This window comes from Poeciliopsis prolifica, unplaced genomic scaffold (assembly GCF_027474105.1).
Source record: "Poeciliopsis prolifica strain line A6 unplaced genomic scaffold, Auburn_PproV2 SCAFFOLD007, whole genome shotgun sequence".
Lineage (NCBI taxonomy): Eukaryota > Metazoa > Chordata > Actinopteri > Cyprinodontiformes > Poeciliidae > Poeciliopsis > Poeciliopsis prolifica.
The window spans coordinates 7521666-7542714 of NW_026562382.1; the positions used below are offsets into that span (position 1 = coordinate 7521666).

At 37.9% G+C, this 21049-nt stretch overlaps 1 protein-coding gene across 1 annotated transcript in view; it reads right to left on the reverse strand.

Annotated features, from left to right (window-relative positions):
- The window catches only part of myo16 (myosin XVI), a 95485-nt gene that overhangs the window by 34091 nt on the left and 40345 nt on the right, over window positions 1-21049 (reverse strand). Inside the window, exons 11-23 of the mRNA XM_055031731.1 lie at window positions 20675-20785; window positions 19054-19119; window positions 18089-18216; window positions 14668-14773; window positions 13754-13871; window positions 12706-12853; window positions 12486-12603; window positions 9538-9655; window positions 8766-8837; window positions 6463-6604; window positions 5803-5875; window positions 1293-1445; window positions 642-842 (exon numbers count right to left, since the gene is read on the reverse strand). Coding sequence (XP_054887706.1) covers window positions 642-842; window positions 1293-1445; window positions 5803-5875; window positions 6463-6604; window positions 8766-8837; window positions 9538-9655; window positions 12486-12603; window positions 12706-12853; window positions 13754-13871; window positions 14668-14773; window positions 18089-18216; window positions 19054-19119; window positions 20675-20785 — 1554 coding nt within the window. The remainder of the gene's footprint in view (window positions 1-641; window positions 843-1292; window positions 1446-5802; window positions 5876-6462; window positions 6605-8765; window positions 8838-9537; window positions 9656-12485; window positions 12604-12705; window positions 12854-13753; window positions 13872-14667; window positions 14774-18088; window positions 18217-19053; window positions 19120-20674; window positions 20786-21049) is intronic.

Sequence of the window (21049 nt, forward strand, 5' to 3'; positions counted from 1 at the left end):
ACCTGGGAATTTCTCAGTGAAATTTAATGGGATTGCAATTGAAATTGCTGCTGTTTACAACATATTTGAATTTTGGATCTGAAAGTGCTTGTTACAGAGTCAGTCTCCATATAATTGTTTCTCGTCTTGAACTCGTATTCTCACCATTTTCTTTTTTTTTTTTGATGTATGCTTGGTGCCCCCCTTTGATGTTAAAATGTACCCCACACAGACCTCTTGGTGAAGACGACAGCAGAGACGACTGGCAATGAATTGCCCAGTCGGGATTTTTATCTGCCACAATGTTTCCTAGCAACCACATCAAGAAGCTGGATTTTTCTTCTATTTTTGCCATTTTAATAAACTTTCTCTAAAGTGTCTATTTTAGAATGGGAACATTTCTTAGACGTATCATTGTCACCACCAGACTAATATTAGATCCTGTATTTTCCACCTAAACAGGTTTATAGAACCTGTTCTTTGAGTAATTCCTCCATTGTTCTCAAAAACAAATATTGTTTCACTGTTGGATGTGCTGGCTAAAGTTAGAAGACAAACGTAAATGACAAGTTTTCTGAGCTGAACTCAGAGTTAAGCCGACCTATCAGTGGTCATAATCACACTACAGCTGACTGGTGTGGACATGTTTCATTAAAACAGACCTGTCCTGCATAGTGGCTGACAGTGAAGGCTGGGCCATGGTCTTTGGGAGGGGGATTGCCGTTGCCATCCTTGGTGGTGAGTGAAAGCCCACAAATTGAACTGGAGTCCAGCTGGGCGGACAGCCTCTTGTAAAGGGTTTGCTCTGCAGGCCGTAAGCTTTGACTCTCTTCATCCAGCACACACAGCAGTCCCTGAGGCCTCTGGAGTAGGAACAAGTATATGCTCTCGTTATTTATGTTGGTCATATTTACAAAGCCCATTTGATTCCAGTGATGCATTATTCCTTCTGACATTTCTATTGATCCCTGTAGAAAAGAGTCCCCCTCTCCCCCTCTGACACAAATCAGATTCGCTGCCACTCTTTGTTTCAGTGGTACTTTTGGGTTGATATGGATGTCAATATAAATAGCCAGAAATGAACTTCGGCTGTGCCATTATATGGTAGTCCATTTTTATAAGTTTTTCCAAATATTATAACCATATTTAAAAAAAAAAGAGCATTACATTTTTTGAGATGTGGCAGGGAAACGTCCCTTTCTGTGGTTATGAAACATTGGATTTGCACATCTGACTTCGAGTTTTGAGGTCTTGCATCATTTAAAGGGTGACCAAACTGGAGCAGACTGGTCAAAACCTGATGAAAACACAACCTGAAGGAAGAAGTCCAGCACGCCGACGTGGCTGTTGCCAGAGAAGGGGATCTCCATGGTGATGCCCTCCTGCAGACACTCGGCCTGCTCCTGCTGGAAGAGCACCTCAGAGACGTACAGCCTCAGCCGTTGGTTCATCATGTTCACGCACAGCTGGAATGCACACAGAGAACACAGAAAACGCGTATCTCAGCCCACGCAGCGTAGTTCCTCAGAGACAGGCTGCTCAATGTTTTGAAAGCAAACAAAGGAACAAATACAACCTCGAACATAACCTTCTGTGGCAGTCAATGGGCCAGAAGTAAAGTGACTACTCATGTAACACAGCCAATGTGAATTTAGCCATTAAAAGGGCCAAATTGTGGATTGTGAACACACTAAGGAGTCTTCCTGTCAGCTGTTCCACCTTTTCAAAGACAAAGTGAGCTGCTAAAATCTTTCCTATGGAACTTGTGTGTCACGTCACTGCAGTGTCTGTAGCTGAAGCTTTTTCACAAAGTTTTATTGTGTATAGTTTAATTGTGATCAGACCAATTGATGTTGAAACAAATGGAGAAGGAAATTCCAAACCATTTTTTTAGTTTTCAAAAGATTAGCTTTTTATGGGATTTTCTTCTTTTTGCCAATTATAAATTACTTTTTTAATTCCTGTTTGAGAATTAAAGTTATTGAAGGAACACATATTTACCAGGAGCCACTCTGAATACTGTTTTTCAATCATAAATTAAGCATAGAGCATTGCAGTCTGACGATGAGCTAACTTGAGTGCAACTGAGAAATGTTTTCCTTTCCATTGAGAGGACTAATGCGTTCATTTTCTGCAGTCATTTTCATGTTCAAACATGCAAATAAAAACAAGAGTCATTACTGAGAAACGATTATCTCTGTTTTATTACATTATAATAAGTACATTAAGAGCTACATGCAGGTACAAGATAAGTGGTGTTTGGAAATGCAATGCTTTGGCAAAATTATGCTTCTGACATGTAGTGCATTGGGAAATAACGATTATCAAAAAGTTTAATAAATCACATTCTAAAATTAAAGGTGACGCATTGGTAGAAAAATAGAACATAATGATTTAGTCGTTAGTATTATTTTTGAATGAACCGAGTTACATGTTGATATAAAATTTATGGGGAAAAATAGCAACAACCACACTAAACTATAGTACTCAGGTGTTTTATTACAAGTATGACCAACTTGGTAACTACTAAGATTTCCAATTACCATTTTATGGAGCCTTTAAATTAATTAAATTAAATTGGCATATACAGGCTTGGTGTGTTGTTTTCCTTCTAAAAGTAGGTCTTACATGTTGGGAGCTGTTTGTTTTGTTAGAGGGGCATGATTTTAATATGCCCTCTGTTAAACTCAATAGCAAAAACATTTAAATTAGACAGAAAATCCCCTGAAGTTAAATTCCAAACGATAAAGTTGGACGATTCTCACCAATCTCAACTTCAAATACCAACAGGGCTACTGAATGTTGAAATAAATTCTGTCATTTATTTCTGCTTCGGAGGATCTGTATCACAAACTAAAAACTAAATGCAAAGGAAAAGCATTCTTAGTTAAAGCATTTCATTATTAGGTAGAGCAAATAGAGATAGCTTGTCACTGCACACAGTAGTAATCCACATTACCCACCAATTATCTGGCTAGTAACTGGAACACGGTTAAATTAGGTTTCAGGTCATTCCCACATTTACATTCTGATCTCAGAGGAATGCTATTAAGTTAGCGATTGTTCGTGGCGCTCGATTTGTACTGCACTTCTTTTGTCGCAGTTTATTTCAAGCAAAGATCAATTTGCTTCGACAACTCCTTTTCCGGGTGTTAATTAGGTTGCGACAGTACAATCGTTTGAGAACTTTGGGTCTAAAAGGCACTTTTGACAAGCTAATGTTTTTTATTCACCTGTCAGACTCATGTAACACTGCAACCATGTTGCCATGACCCAAATTTTAGGGTTCCTTCATTATACTCTGAGGAGTAGGTATGACGTTTGCTGGAGCAGAAGGTCACATTTGTGTTTTTGTTTTCTTTCTGCTTGTCTATTGTTTATCTCCCAGTGAGTCTAGGCCATTAAAAGCTTAGTCTCAGCAGGTGGTTGATTGAGTTAGCTCATTAGCAAAGTGCTGAGCAGGTACAACACAGACCGACAAACAGTTCTAATTAACAAGATCTAATATCTCTGATCATACCACACATGGGTTCTGTGTTTGTGAGTTTCTGTTTGTGTGTATATGAGAGTATAAACATGTCAGAGCTTGTGTGTCACTTATGTGCCATGTCTACAGTAAATGAGCCTTGTGTTTGTTGATCCAAACGCTGCTCCTCCCTTTTTCTCCTCTGCAAGTGTCTCATAATGTGTGGTGGTATCAAGAGGCAGATCTGAATTGACAGTTTTAAACTGCGACAGATAATTTCTCTAATTTCATTGCTGTTGTCTGTCTCCCATATACGTCAGTTAATCTGGCACTTTCTTTGACCTGAAATAAATGGTTGTGCAAATCCCTCACTTCCACTTGGATTGGAGAGCATCCAGATAAGGAAAGTACTTATCCTTCTGCCACGCAGACAAAAAAAAAAAAAAAAAAACATTACTGGCACACGAGGGTTCAGAAGCAAAGACAAACAGTGACTGCCTTTGGTAAAAGCTGGAAGAAACAGGCTGCTCCACAGGGGGTGGAGGAGACTGAGCTTTGAATAGAAGCAATAAGCACTTAGTCACTTGAGATTTATGAACTACAGTCACAAACAAATACAACAGGTAAAATGTCTTATTCAGAATAAGCCAACAACAACAACAACAAAAAAATACACAAAACAATATAGGATGTCCTAACAGACAGAATTTTTTCAAGAATGTACAAGATAAGAAAATAGGTGGGGAATGTCAGGTAGTTTAAATAGTAAAAAATGTGAAAGTAATTTGCCAAAAGAGTTCTGAAAAGGCTAACAGAATAATGTGCCACATGTAACAAGTCGGGTTCTTTTTTATCCATCCAACTGAGTTTCAACAGGATCAGTCGTCCTGCGTTTTGAAGCTTCTGGTCTGGCAGCCCTATGCTCAAGAACTCTGACAGTATCTGGAAACAAAGTTAAAGTTGCATTTTGAGGACCTGACAGTCGATCCCTGTTGTTGTCGGCATGTTGGCTCATCCCACAAAATCATAGAGCCTCTGTCTAGATTCACCAGAGCACTGTACTGAATATTGAGGGAGAGCCGCCTGGAGCATGGTAATAGTTACAAAATCTAACAGATGCTGAGAGGAAGGATGTGTGATAAAGCTCTCTTGTGCACCTCTGATATAGCAGTTTGTCACAGAAGCAGCTTTCTAGTTCAGCTTCAAGCATGAAGAGGGAAGCTTTGGTGTCTCTTGGTGAACAACTCAGACAAAGCTTGGGAGAAAGTGTTGCAGTCAGACAATTTGAATTTGGTCAGTTCTGAGTCCCAAGTCAGGGATCCTCAACAACCGGACCCAGTACCAGGATTTGGGCCTACAGTCCATTGCATTTGTGGTTGTTCAATAAAATGCATAGAAGCTGTGACCCATGTTCTGTTTTTCTGCACCGAATAAAGCAAAACAAACAAAAAAAAAACATAAAATGTAAAGACTGTACTTTTATTTGTAAAGAAGCACACCTAGGAAATCAGTAGGGGATCAAATACTTATTTCTCCCTCTGTATGTCTTCTTTTTATAATTCTTATAGAGCAAATATAATAGGGTTAAATTGATATCTGCAGTTCAAAGCTTTGAAATGGCCCAAATAATTGGGATCTTTTTATATCTGAAATAAATAACCTGCACTTTCCCTATTTTATGTTGTACCATTGCATTCTTTGAAATGCTAAAGTTTTTTTTTTCATTTTGGGGGTATTTATACTTCTTCTTAGAAGGCACAAAAACAAAATTTGGCATGGAGAGAAAATACAAAGCAAAGTTATGTTTAGCAGAACCATAAATTGAGAAGTTCTTAAGTTGCTTTATCCTTTTTTAACCTTAAGTTCAGGGAAATGTTTGTTAAATTCTGTTGTGGTTTTCTATGTTCACTGAAGTTGTGTGTTTTTATAAAGAACTACTGTGTTTTTTGTTTTACTGTTATGTGTTGGTTCTTGGACAAAATATTTTTGTAAAAACATGGTTTCTGTCTTCTAACTCATGCTGAGAAAGAGAGAGAGGAAGCAAGAGAGAAGGAGGGAGACTGCAGCCTACATGTAGCGCACAGTCAGTCATTGTGGCCATCATCAGTTCGTTGGAGGACAGCTGAAAATCACGCCACACTCAGCCACAGACCTCAGCTCATTCATTACAATTACACATGAAAACATTCCAGCCTTAAACAGATAAGAGCTCCAACTATTTCAACAATTTGACAAAAATTACAAGATCACAAATTGTTCTTCAGCTCAAAAAAGCCAGAGAGTTTCTATTTAAGGCGAGAGTCACACAATATTAATGTTTGATTTGCGAAAATTTAAAATGGAAAACCCGGTCTCACCTGTTCAAATTCGTTTCTTTGAAATTCTTCAAACCCAAACATGTCCAAGATTCCAATTTCCATGGCAGGATCGCTGAAAGTAATAAATCGAGCAAAAAACACACACAGCATATTCATTAAAGCAGTGAATTTAATTTCCAGGATCAGTATGAGTCTGGTGTGATGCTACATCAGCAGTAAAGCCTGTGAGGTTGTATAAGCAGCAACATCTGACAAAAAGGGAGTGCCATGAATGTGTGGTTGACAAATTTATTATATTTAGTGGTATGTGTGCAAACAAGGCAAAGCACAAACACATTCCAGAAGATGCACTGTGGGTTTTCTGTCAGGGTGTGATAACGCTCAACAACATTAACACCAAGGATCCCATGACCTCCACCTTGTGCTGTTTTGTTTTTTAGTGTGTTTTTGTAAGACCTCCAAGCATTATAGGCCTTGAGTGTGTCTGTTAAATTTCTTCTTGGATTTCATGGTGCATTTGTAAAGTATGGAGAATGTTCGCTCTGCAATGAAGCCTACAGTACTTCAGCCTTGGAAATGTGACTATTTGTCTGCAATGACAGCTATTTACGTCAGTGATAGGAATTTAGACACAAGGGAGCCAATAGCCCAGGACTTTTTTATTTTGTGATTGTGAGTAAAAACACACATAACACATACCCAATGCTGTCATCCTGTCCTTGAAGGTAGTCATTGATGCTGTTGGCCAGATAGTAGAAGAGCCGCCCGTAGATGGATTTAGCAAGCTGGTCCCTGTAATGCTCTGCCATCTCTACAGTGTGACGTCTAGTAATCACGTCACCTAAAAAAATAAATAAATAAAAATAAAATGGGGTCAAAAATGCAAGCTGGATTCTAAAAGTGCCACAAATAAGTAGTTTTTTGCAAATTCATTTAAAATAACTTCATCAGAAGACATCAACTTATGAAAAGAATTATGTGAAACATAATTAGTGAAATTTCCAAGTGATGGATTATATAAATGAATCAGTTCCCAGTGATGTAAAATAAAAACTGACTAGTGAGGAGGGAGTTTGCACAACACTGGAAATGATTTTGGAGACGACTTGGCTGTTTTTGACAGAAAATGATTCAGCTGATAAATCAGACAAACATGAATGTTTGTGATCTAATTTTTTGTTGTGTTTACATCATAACTATGTCAACAGTATTTCACGTTAGTATGTAATAAAGTACACTGTGCCTTGCTCCTCTGGCTTCAAGGAAAAACAACTGTTACTAAAGATGATCTTCTAGACGTCTTTATGTAAGCAATATAAACATTTTTACTACTTGACCAAAGGTTAAAAACATTTATTTTACTTAAAATTTGACCAATAGGTCAGAAAATGGTGACTGGAAAAGGCGATTAAGCAGGCTCCTCTTCATGTATGCACGCTGTGAGTAGATGAAAACAAACTCAAATTCATTGCTTGTGCATGCTAGCACCAATAAATCTGATTCTAGTAGATTCTCTTAGCATCATTCTGGGTCCTATGTATGTTGTTTTAATACTTTCCACCAACCTTAACATTTTACAGCCAAATCAAACTATGCTTCATTTTGTTCTCTTACAGCAAAATGTCCACATCATTGGAATTACATGAATCATTCAATTCACAGAAACCCCACCCAACAATTTATCGATCACTATGATGACCTATCTGTAATGGATATACTGGGACTTTCCAGGACATGTTCAACACCAGTTAGAGGATTTAAAGCCTAAATAAAAAAAGAAGAAGAAAAAAAACGTTTCCTCAGCACAAAAGGGGTTTTTATAGTGTTTTGTGTTATGATGTAAATTATCTTTAAACATTCATACTAGGGAAGTCCAGATCAAATCCAAAGTAACGAATCAAAAACTTAAAACTCAGATAGGTGCTTTTATTGCCAGTTGCCAAGTGGGCATGTTTAGCACAATGATTTTCTAAAGCTCATTTCCCTTTTAACTGGCATGGCTTACAAATATGCATTGCAGGGAATGCAGATTATCCTGTTCATCCAATAAATCCTGGTTTTCCTTGTTAATCTAAGTGTTTTCCCATCTTTACTAGGATATTAAAATTGCAAGAGACTGTATTAAGCACTGCAGCTTTCCATTTGTCCATGTCATGTCAACTTTTCTGCAACGGGGGGAAAAAATGTGTAGAGAATAGCTAAATAACAGATTCACAGCCAAATGGCTGCTATGTTTCTGAAGCAGAAGACAAACTTTTCTGAGATTTGTCCAAATACAATTAAATGAGACTGCACTGAAATATCTAATAATTAAAACCATTAAGTTCTGTAAAACCAAAGTAGTTAGTCATGCTCATGTTAGTCTAGAATGTAAGCAAGTTGCAAGTTGCTCTTTCAATTAAGATTCGGACTGAAAGTATGCATCAGGAAATGTCTATTCCTAAATTATTCAGATCAGGATCATGCACAAATTATCCTAATTGGGACATCTGTAATTAATACATTACCAGAAACTGGCGAATTCATACAGTGTTACAAATTGGCACTCCACAAGATCATTAAGGCAGCTAAATCTATCGGTTCTTGGCAAAGTTGCAAAAGGCTGTAGTTGCAGATTCTGTGATGAGTATTTCAATATGCTCATTTACATTAAGGGTTTTTCTAAACCTAATGTGACACAGTTAGACCGAAATGATGTCTTCTGCAGAAAAAAAAAAATACTTTAATCACTACAAAGTATCCATATTACTTCCAAGCAGAAGAAACATGTTGGTTAAGCTAATATGCAACTTTGAATCTAAGTCGGCAAGGAGGATATAAATAAGTTTAGCTTGGATTAACTTAAGCAAGAACGCCTGGTTTATCAGAAGGAAGTAGGCAGAGCTGAAATTATAGGAAACAAATAAGGTTAAAGACATTTGGCTACTTCAGTAGTCAGAGTATTTCTCTGCAGCAAAATAAAAACCACTATAAAGCAGTGGTGAAGGTTGTTTGGTCAATACCTTTAATATACTGAACGTCAGAAGTGAGGGCAGTGCTTAAATCATTAGCAGACACCTGCAGCAGTCCAGCAACTGGGAAGAGAAAGAGAGACAAATAGAGAAACATCAGACATCAGAGTAAACAACGTGATGAAAACCTGAAAAATAACAGCGTTAAATAATAATGGAGTATCTGAAAGGTAATGCTGATGACCTCCCAGAGTGGTCTGATCATGACGTCACGATGACAACACAACAAGCTGAACACTGGCACAGCTGATGCCTGCTTAACTGATGGGAAGAGCTGGCAGGGATTAGTCACCGCTGGACTTGTGAGCAGAATCCATAAACAAGCAGCACAAACAGGTGATGGCAAACCCAGAAACCCTTTCCTGACATCACCAGCCATGACTTCACATCTCCCTGACAACGACTGGCTCTTTCCCGTCTGGGCACTGACGTTGTTGTTTACCACTTTGCAAAGGGTCGGGGGTCGCAGGACCACATGGAATGAGTACGCCATGAGAAAATAAAGCAGGAAAAAAGGGAAAATTGTGACTTCAACATAGTGGAGTGTGTCTCAGACTTGCTCTTTCAGACTGTTGCTGGTTGCCAAACATGCGACTGTCTAGCTTTTAGCTATTTCTAAATCAGACAATCTCGGGGAAAAGTGACAGAAAGGCAATGAGGACAGGAGAAAGATGATGTGGGACCATAATGGTCTCCACACTCCCAATTTTCAGTATAAATGTGCCTGTAAAGCCGAGGGCATAGTTGTGACGGAGGCACTGACCTCTCTCCAGCAGCTGCAGGTCAGAAGGGAAGGCTGAATTAGCATCTGTCAGGGCAGTGAAACGTAGGTCCCCAATATGGAGAACAGCAGAAAGCAGCGTGAACACAGAGTCAACTTCCTGGATGAGAAAAAGATAGAAAGGGAATAAGTATGTAACTGGAAAAAAAATTTGGGATAATAAATAAATAAAAAAGAAAGAGTAAATTTTACATTTTTATGATGTTTTAGAATCAGCATTTATATTAAACATATTTATTTAGCAAAAAAAGGTTTTAAAAAGTATTGCTACATTTTGAAGATTTTCTTCCTGCACACTATGCAAAAAAAGTTTTTAAATGGTTTTTTATGTCATTTGGAAAATTAGGAATGAAAAAAAAAACATCAGAAAAGTCACTTGTTATCTAGAAAATAATTAAGGCTGTAATAATTTTCTAGTTGATATTTCTTGTTCTTCAAGAGACGAGTGCAAAAGACTCGTCCCTATATTTAAGCACATAGGCAGAGCTACAAATCATTAAGAAATTATTGTCTCCAATGTTTTTAAGAAACATTAATGATGTTTAGAAATATAAAGAAAAAAAAGCTATCCTAATAAGTCCAATGTAAAAACCGGTTGTGTTGACCTTGATAGCAACATCTGCTGTAAATTGCTTGCGGAAACTTGCAAAGACTCTTTTACATATTTCAGTGTTGGTATTGTTCTTCTTAAATGTAGTGTTTTTTTTTTTTCAAGATGCCCCACATTTGTCTAATAAGTGTATGGAATATTTAGTTATTTTTTGGGGATGGGGCTTTGTGTCTCCAGATTTTTTTGTTCAGCATTGGCTTTGAACTTGGAACATTTGCATGGTTGCTATTTTGCCTCTTTCTTGCTTGTTGTTCAATCATAAACACTGACCTAACTGGGGCAAGTAAGACCTCCAGTGCTGAGGGTTGTTGTTCTAGTTTCCTTTGAGAGATTCTGAATGAGCTTTCAATACACATTTGGAGAAATTTCTCTAGCCACTCCTAGAAAGGTTTTCAATTTTTCCATGTTTTGGGATTTGTAGACAATGTGTATTGCAGTAATTCACTGGATTTGACTGAAGTCCCAAAGCTTTGCAAATAGTTTTATAAACTTTTCCAGACTCTCAAAAGACCTAGTTTTTTTGGGTGTTTTTTTGTAAATTTGTCAATGTTGAGGAGTGTTGTGTTGGATTTTAAGATGATTAAACCTGTTTTATGCTTTTATACAGATTTTGATTTATTGATTTATTTATTTTGAAGGAAAAGCAGTGCCTGCATGACTTGAGTAATTGAACCCAGAATTTTGGTTAATTACTGTTAACTCAAAATGTAAATATGGGTGACAATGACCTTACATAGAGACAGGTTGCTCTCAAAAGCTTTTTTTAATGTTATTTGAAAACTGGATTTTTTATTTATTTTGATATTAAAATTTGTCAGATGATTTGAAACAACAAGGTGTGGGGGAAAAAAAAGAACACACAATGCTCTTAAATTTCTTGAAACCAGAACAAAAGGAGAAAAACAACTACTGCATCATGACATGTTGCAATTTGCAAAAACAACAGTGTCTGCTTTCTCTCTTGCTGCCCTCCTCTCCTGTCACAACGTTCCTCACTCTGTGCCCTTCAACAGAGGACGCCTCATGGAAAACCCCACTTTACAGTTGCCTCTGATTCTCTGAGCGGGGGGATGTCTGTGTAGGAGGGTGTGTGCTCGTGAACGTCTGTGAATATGTGTCTGTGTTTGCGCCCTCTCAGGGCAGGATATTGGAGCTGATATCTCAGAGATAAACACAGGCATTAGTCTCTGTCTGACACTCTACACACAGAGCAACTCCCACCTCCCCTTTCCCTTCTTGTGCACGGCGAAGATGAAGAGAAAGAGAAAGGGAAAGCAAAGCAAAGCAAAGCAAAGCAAAGCAAAGCAGTGATATAAGGAGCGTTAATGACGATTGACCCGTGGGTCTGGACTGGGAGTCGTCCGTTGATGAGAGCTTAGACAGAGACCAATGGGTGGTCGATCACTTCCACTAACACTCCCCCGCCCCCTTTTCTCTACCTTGCAGTCTTATCCAGTTGGATGGTAGTGTCCTATGATAACACCACCAGCAGCCACTGTATTCCTCCATCCCTTATGCCCACATGTATTGGCTGCTGCTGGATTAAAAGGTGAGATGATGGTCACCCACTGCTGATAAATGCTAAATGGATATTTAAGAACAGAACCTGAAAATGGTCTGCGAACACAGCTAGTGGTGGTGTGTTCCCCGCACCTCTAGCTGTGTGCACCACTAAAGTGCACCACATGCTTTGTTCACAGCTTGTGGTTCCTGGTGACAGGAAGATGGAAGGAAGGCACACTTTGTACAGTTTTATTTGCATTTAGAGGCACTTTTTAGATCTTTGCTTAGAGGCTTGATTGAGTACTTTATGCATGAGGTGCCTTGAAACCTTGCAGGTTTTGAGCGTCTTCTCATCTCATTTTAAGTCGTGTTTGCTGTATGAATTGATTTCACATTACATATGTCAAAGTTTGTTATGGTAATGTTTTGTTCCTAAAGTTTAAATCATTTAACTGAACAAACTGATCAAAAGTCAATTTCAATTTGAGCAACTTTATGCCTCTTGGACAAAAAAAACAAGCTCTGTTGGACCTAGAAAAAAAAAAAGACAGTGATATCTCAACATCCAAATAAATTACAATAATTTAATTATATATATATATATATATATATATATATATATATATATATATATATATATATAATATATATATATATATATATATATATATAAATTACAGTTTATATATTTATATATATAAATTACAGTTTATATATTTATATATATATAAATACTTTTTTCTTTAGGGTGTGTGAATTTTACACCTTAACCGTACGCCTACAACATCTGACCAAACAGAACAAGCAGATCGGTGACCTGTTTGTTGAAGCCCAGGGCGCGCAGGGCTTGTTTGACTGCAGCCAGATGCTCCCTGCTCTGGGCAGAAGCCAGGGCGACAGGAGGGCTGTCTCCTGGAGTTGCACCAGTAAGATACCTGGTGACAGGAAGATGGAAGGAAGAAACAATAACACAAACTTCAATCATCAATTTCTAAATGCAAATTTCAATAATTCAATATTTTTATTACTCAACATACCTATGAGACAAGACATTATTGAGATAAAGTGCAGTCTTGTCCTCGGGGGAAAGGCCTTCGGCCATCATATAGAAGATTCGAAAGTTTTGTTGCTGAGGTGGCAGGTGAACTAGACGAGTCTTTTCCAGCATGTAGGTGTAAATGTGGGCTTAAATAGGACACATGGTATTCAAGTCAGTACAAAAACCTCACATCATTATTGACTAACAGCTTGAAATTACTACCTTTTTAGTACCTATTTAATGGCAGGTATCATGAAATTAAATTTATGGAGATAAAATGTTGAAAAAAATAAAAAAATACAAATTAGGCATTAAATCAAATCATCATGAAGGGATATTCTTTAGCTTTTACTGCCTCCTGGTGGTAGCTCAGAGCTAGTAACCTGTTTAAAGCTGTGAACAGGTATCTGTAGTTGTAAACTTTTCCACAATAAGTGTGTTGGAATGCAAATTACTTTGATTTAAATCATTTGTGAAACAAACAAGAAAGTTGCCCGTTATGTGAAATGAAATCAAAATAATACACATTTAAAGTGAAAAAGAAAATCTGGCTTTCAAAAGTTTGTTTCTTAGCTTCTCTCATCCTAAGACTGAACACTTTGCCCTACTTCCCAAGATCAGATTCGATGAAATTTCAAGTTTTGTAATAGATCTTCTACTAGATCAGATTTGGCCTTTGACTAGGACTGATCTCCCCTCTAAAAATGCATTTCTTGTGGCAAACTGCAAATTATAATTTGCAAGAAAGCAATGTTTTAGTTTCCTTTCCTTTTCCAATTATACACTGTGTTGTGATGGTGTTTCACAGAAAACTGCAATAAAATAACTTAACATAATATTAACAATAATAAACAAAACGAATAAAACATAATTAAAAGAAAGGCTTATATAAATCTTCAGAAGAACTAACATGATAGTATATATACTTAAGAATGAAATTTAACATGCCTGGTAAATATCTTATGCATATCCGACTATGACAATAAAGACATTGAATTTATTCATAATTCAATTTCATCTACAGCCAGATGTGCAAACTGCATTACCTCTCAGTATTGTCTTTGCTTTTTCACAGAACTGGATCGTTAGCAACTTAATAAAACGGCTTGAGTTGCTGTTTCTTGGAGTTTTTGCATGTCCAAAAGCTTCCAGAATACAGTTTACCTGTAAATATAATCAAACAGCTCACGTTAAGCTTTGCATTATTTTTCAATGAGAAATAAAGCACAACACACTATGAAGAAAATAAAACATCTTTGTCAAAAGTAACAAGGAAAATCTTGTTTTGAACCACTAGATGTCAGTGCAAATCTATGATTCGAGTCTCATCATTTCATGTCCCAGAATGAAAGGTTGACCCAGATATTGCCTACTTAACAATGACTTCATCAGAAAAGAGCACTCACTGATTACAGTACTTTAAATCAGTCTCTGAGCAAAAGCAGAATGTTGTTGTGAATGTAAATTTCCTATCTAGAAACATTTTTTAAAAAATAACTTGGTTAGTGTTGACCTTAAGGATTCATGTCTTAACAATTAAGCAGCTATACCAATGTGAAACACATAGCAATGTTTTGTTTTATGTTCAAACCATTTTAGGAAATGATTAATGCGCCGTCAAAAAGTGTTCAAAATCTAACAAGCAAGTATCTATCATGAATGCAGAGAATAAAGATGTTGCATGCCATTATATGTGAAACACTGGCGAACGTCACTGTATGCAAGCAAAGTGGGCAGGCAGGGGGCACACAGGGATTTATGAGTTTGTCAGAGAGATTTAAGGAAAAAAATAAAGAAGTGAAATCTGATATGAGATCCAAAAGTCATTTCAAGGACACAGCTGTGTCATTGTTGCATGTTCCTAAATCATGCACGTCTACGGAGGACCCCTCTTCACCCACTGGATCTTTGAAGTGCAGAATTTGACAAACATCTTGTAGACGGACGCATTCAGACGTACGTGTTTCATTCTGTGCTCTAACCCAAAGCCTTTGGGGCTGCAGCGAGCTGTCAAGTGTCTGACGATGTGCTTACATGCCTCAGTTTTCCCAGAACCACTCTGACCACTGAAAAGACAGAAAGAGACAGTCTTCAGTTAGTCTTTCACACTGTGTTGTGCAAAAGTATTTATAACCTTTGATTTCCTCCACAATGAGTAACATTGAAACTTCAACAATTGTGGACACCAATTCTTATGTGAAAGATCAAGACAAAGCAGTGCTTAATTGTGAAAAAGACAGAATGCTTTTAAAAAGCCCTGAATGAAATACAATTCAACAAAAACTCGTCAGAGTAGACGTATGATTTGATATTAGAGTGAATCGAGCTGTTTGGTGAAAACCTCAAATATTTGTTAGAAACCATTAAAGGACAAAAAGCATCACAAAGACCAAGGAACACAGCAAATATCTCATGCATAAAGTTTTGGAGAAGTTAAACGCAAATATAAAATAGGATACCAAGTTTTGAATATCTCAGAGCACTGCTCAATTTATCACCAAAAAGCGAAAAAGCTCTAAACCTACCAAGAAAAGACTTCCACATAAACTACCAGGATGAACAAGTAGAGCATTTTTGGGGTGACATGCTAAACACTATGTTTTACGAAAAGCACACACCACAGCACCCAGTAACCATCATGTCACCATCTGAATGTTTGTCTTCAGCTGGGACTTCAACTTGTCAGAGTTGATGGGCTGACCAGCTCTCTCTCTCTCTCCCTATGATTTCGGCCCAAAAAATGACTCCACCACCTTCTTGCTGACATCACAGCCGTGTTACGTTGTGGCAAACCACCACCAATCCACTAGCGCGTCCATCTGGAGTTTGTGCTGTGCATCCAGGGTTGCACAGCAGTCATCAGTGAACAAGTCTGTTTGAAAATTAATCTTCATGCATGGCTGGGCCGACTGCAACTGTCTCTGCTTGTGATCTCTGGTCAGAGGGGCTTAATAGTCGGTTCATGCACCTCAAGCCTCTGGAGGATCCTCCACCTTGAGGTTCTAGAGGCACCTGCAGCTTCAAATAACTGCTTGCTGTTTTGTAAGGGCATTTTAACAGCTGCTGTCTTGATTTGATGAATTTGTCTAACAGAAAACTTCCTCATTAGTCTTTATCTGTACAAACCCATCTTTGTTCTGAGTCAACCACAAATCTATTCATCGTAAAATAACACTTCAGTTTTTGTTAAATATCTATTGTTTTAATGCCTTGTCATATTCACTACACTATCTGATGATTTTCATGAGCAGAGATCTTTTCTCTTTCCCATATTGCTTGAAACCTGTGGCCTGCTTAATAATGTGGAACATCCTTCTTAAGTAGATTTCCTTTAATTGAGCTCACCAGACAAACTAATCAACCAGCTCTCTGAAATTAATCATAGTGACTAAAAGAGTCCTGACACACAATACCATCTATCAGTTTAATAGTTCAACAGAAAATTTAATCTTTCTGACACTTAAATCCAATTTGCATAATAATTTGGAACACATTATAAAACAAGAAAAATCTCAAATAGAGATTTTCCGGTGTCTCCAAAGAGTAGGTGTGAGTTGTTAGTCATCAGGGTAATATCATCTGTCCCCTACACCGAATGTCTCCACCCACCTGACATCTCCCACACCTCAGAGACCCCCACCCATTACATGTCCTGACATCAGTGACATTTCACTGACTGAGCCCATACTTTTAACACCCAGGATGCCTGTTAATTTTCTGGTGAGTGGATATTAAGGCTGACATAAGGCTCCCCTACAGTACATGCTCTGATACTCACTGACATGCAGGGAGACGAGACATGCATAGTAACACCAAGCAGATGGCTTGAGAAGGTCAGGGTCTCCTCACTAAAGACCGCAGCTTGCTTTCGGGGTTTGGGGGTATGTATGCGTTATGCTACTTTGCCATGTCCAAAGGTTCTTCCGCTATCTTTTTATTTTACAGTTTTATTAGATTTTAGAGGTAGACTGTTAGCGTATCTGCCTTAAGAGGGATCTGGACCATTGATTGCATGCAAAAGGAGATGTGTATGTGTGCATATGTGTGTGTACTTTGGTATATATACATGTCTGACAACAAGGAGGTCCACGGGACAGCCAAAAGTGAAACTGGAGAAGGAGTGATAAAGTGCAAAGGAAGGAATTGAGGAAATGGAAACGTGTGCACTTCTGAGTGCACGCCACAATGCCACTGAGGGTGTGTTTGTGTGTGTAAGTGAGATGGATAGCCTGTGGCCAGGGCGCATTAACTCTCTGCCAGACTGGTTACGACTCAGTGGGAATGTCACTGGAGAGCAGGAACAGGATTTAATTGCAATCAGGGTGCTGAGTTGGTCCAGTCGAGGACAAAGAGCACCGCGCTGCAACCCTCCCAACAAACATCCATCTCTGTGCAAACGTGGAACAGGTCTACTGCTTGGTTTGGGCTCAGAGCTATTAATCTTTCTGGAAGGATTTAACAGGTGTGCAGCTGAGGGGAGTGGACAAACCACGTGAGCAACCTGCCAATTATTCACACAATTATTTAGCTATAAAACTGTCACCGCAGCTCTGGGTTCACATAGAATGCCTTGTAAAAGTATTCATATCTCACATCTCATCACATTACAACTGCAATGTCAATGTATTTTATTGGGTTTTAATGTGACAGACCAACAAGAAGCATAATGCTACTATGTAGTGAAAATGGTTGGTTCATAAATAAAAATGTGAAAATACATTTCTGTTCTCTCTGCTCTGATACACTAGTTAAAATTTTTGGCTTTTTTCTTCATCAACTTTTGCCATTTATAGACAGAAATGTTTGCCCTTTTTTATTTGGTAAATATGTTAAATTCAGGCAGATTTAAGAGTGTGAGAAGATTCAGGCCTGGGCTTTGATTGTGCTCTGATTTAAACCATCAAACTCTCTCTCTCTAACTGCATATTACTGTGCTTTCACCCAAAACATTGTGTTTTGGATGTAGGCATTTTTGCATTTTATTCTGATTTGACCAGAACACCTTCTTTCACATGTTTGCTGTGTGTGCTTGTGACATCCTTTAAACATCCCTTCTTATGGTTTCCCTTTTCACTTTTTTTTTCCAAAAAGTCGGCTTTTTAAAAGGCATGACAAATAGTTGTCATTTCAACAGATTCGATCAGATTCAGTCTGATTGGCAGATCTCCACAGCTGCAGGTTTGATGCAGTGGCAGTGCTCCATTAGGATGTTTGTAGTTTAGGATAATATTCAACAAGCTAAACCTGCTTTAACAACTTCATTTCTACATAAGTTCATTGGTCTTCATTAAGCTTCTTTTTTTTTTAAACTAGTGCGCTCTAACAAACCTAACAAAATGTCTCAACTTTGGGGGTTGCTATATAGAAAGGAACAGGAGTACCTCAGGATGAAGCACTGTGGACGTCTCTCCTGCTGCATCATGTGATATGCTCTCTCAGCTGAGGAGAAGATGTGAGGCGGTAGAGAAGAGCAAAGACGGCCAGTGGAGCTCAGGTACAACTGACTCACCTAAGAAACAGATGGAGGCTTCACGTAAGACGTACACACAATCAGGCGAGGGGTCAATTTTCAGTGAAACAGTGGGGCCACACTGGGGATCATTCCGAGTGTTCGACAAAAAAATATCACTCTAAGTAACCATGCAGCTACAGTTTGCACAAACTTAAATGTCCAAATTTAAATACTTAATCCAGTGAAGTAAAAATAAATCTCATTTTCTGTTTTCTATAACTGAAGCAATGGATAAATAATCCTAAAAGTTAAAAGTATACATTTTAGATTTAGAATCAGCATGCTGTCATTCATATTGTCTCCGTCTGCCAAGACCAGCAGTGGTATGAAACTGTTATGTTGGTGACAGCAGAAACGGGGACAGAGGAAGTTTTTGCACATTACATTGTGGGAAAGGTAATAAATGAGCAATTTTCAATAACTTTCCCACTGGATTGTGTTGTTTTTTTGTTTGTTGTTTGTTTTTTTTCTGCTTGATAAGCATTTTTGCTCTTGTGACGAGAAGCCGTAACTGAGACTGTTTGAGTCTAGGAAAGGCTGTTTGTATGTGTTTTCTCTGCCAAATGCAGAGTCAGCCTTATGGATCGCTAACAGGAAGACTGCATTATTTATCAACTACTAGGTCCATTTCAGACCCTGCTGCTCTGTTCTTTATGCAGGAAACTCTTTCCTTCATAAAATGATTTTACAGCTGTGATACTTAAAGCTCATCTAATGCAATCCATCCTGCTTGAGAGAGTATTACCATATATTCCCATCTAAACCAAAACATCCTAACAGACAGCAAAGGCTTTCTGCTGTAAATGCATACAAGTAATTTAAATGTTTGCTCACCAAAGTGGAATAGATGGGCAGCTCTTTGTTTGGATTGATGAGCAGAAGAATGTGTCCAATGTAAGTCTAAACACCAGCAGAAAGAGACATGCAAACAAGTAATTCATCCTCATTTCTAAATATTTTAATAAACAGTCATACTAAAAGAAAGCCTTACATATGTGTTTAGCAAACTACATGTTTTCTAATAATGTTTCTAAACACTGTAAGAAGATAACAGTGAAACTCCAACTGATAAAATGACCTGATGAAGAACTCAGATGTACTGTCTCATATGTAAGCCCTACAGACATCAAGACCAGATCTTATTCTGACCCTCCTCTCTAGCCAACTAACCCTTCACAACTTCCATTAGAGCCAAGTTGCCTCCTGTGAAAGTGCTGCTAATTCTAATATTTAGTCCTCCAGACAAGGTTAATGCCAGTCTTTCAAGGTTAATGGTTTGAACAAATATCCCATTGTTTGCAGATTGGAGGCAATCTTTATTTATGTTTTTCTTAAAAAGTAAAAGTCAATTAGATTCATTATTTAATTATCTCAAATTTATACTTTTTTCCCCAATTTTCACCTCTCCTTTAAAGGATGAAAAGAAGAGGTCTTTTGTGCTGCAGAAAGCAGCAGCCACTCTTGAAAGCCCGCTTCCCTGATCACCCTGTCGGAAGCACATGGATTATCCTGCCTGTTCCTTCCCATTTATGTCCCTAATTTCTCTGCTCTGTTACCCTGTGTCACAAAACTGAAGACAATTAGTTTTAGTACAGTAAAAAAATCAACTGGCGCTTATTATGATTCTACTTTTAGGACTTAACTCATTGTGTACCAAAATATTTGGTTATGCAACAGAAAAACTCAGTTGTACTACTTTTTAAAATATTAGAAGAGTTAACCAGAAAGCAAAACAATAATTCACGTTCATTAGACTTTGTCAACTAATTTCTTCAGTCTAACAAATTAGATCCTAGAGTACAAAATACGTCACAAGCAGAGTTCTCTATTCTCTATTTTCAGTTCCTTTAGTCACCTCCAACACTGGGAACAACCCTTCTGTCTATTTGCCATCTGGGTTCCTGTAATAGCAGCTTTACATTATTCCATTTACAGTCTTTCAAAAATCCTACCTGGAAGCCTGCTAAAAGCATGACAAAAGTATGGAAATAAAATAAGTTGCAGAATTGATTTTGTCATATTTTCACCAGAATATGTGTGAGTAAGGGAGGTAGAAGACTCTGTTAGGTCAGTGGGCTGAAAGAAAGAGATAAAATTCATGTTGCAAACAAAATCTGATGGACAATTAACAAGAATAATTAAACTAGCCCATTCAAAAACCAAAGCTAGATACTGTATTTTAAGAAAGTACAAGGTCCCCTCACAATACAACTTATGTCCACAAAGTGTAAAAATAGTAAGATTTAAGGGCAACAACCTTAAGTCTGTAAATTCAGACCTTCTGGGTATATAGTTTGTGCAATATGATCCAAATGCTTCACTTTAGACAACATCCCAATAACAACAGGCAACTGCAATGTCAAGAAAATATCTTTCATATTTTTCTTTGCCTTTCAGGCTTTTCTGAGTGTTTAAGGTTTTGTGTGTAAAAGGTAAAAGGACATAACAGGCTTACATAGATTTGGTCGTTACCAAAGCGCTTCTGCATCTCGTAGAGGAGGCTGCTGTCGGTCAGCTCGCTGAGGGAAGCGAGGTCATCATTGGGAGCTGGAGGCATCAGCTTGACCTAAAGAAACGCAGTGAATTAAATCTGAACTCAGAGTGGTGTTTGATATCCTCTGTTGTTGTCCACATACATTGCGTAATTTCTATGAGACGATTATTTTTGTTACTTCACTTTGAGCTTTTCGATGTTGAAATAACAGGATTTCAATAGCAAAATTTTTAAGCATCCACATTTAGATGATTGAGTGAACCGTATTCCATGAGATATTTGGGATTTAGATCTATAGACTAATCTTGCTTCAAAACACAGGAGTACTTGGTTGCA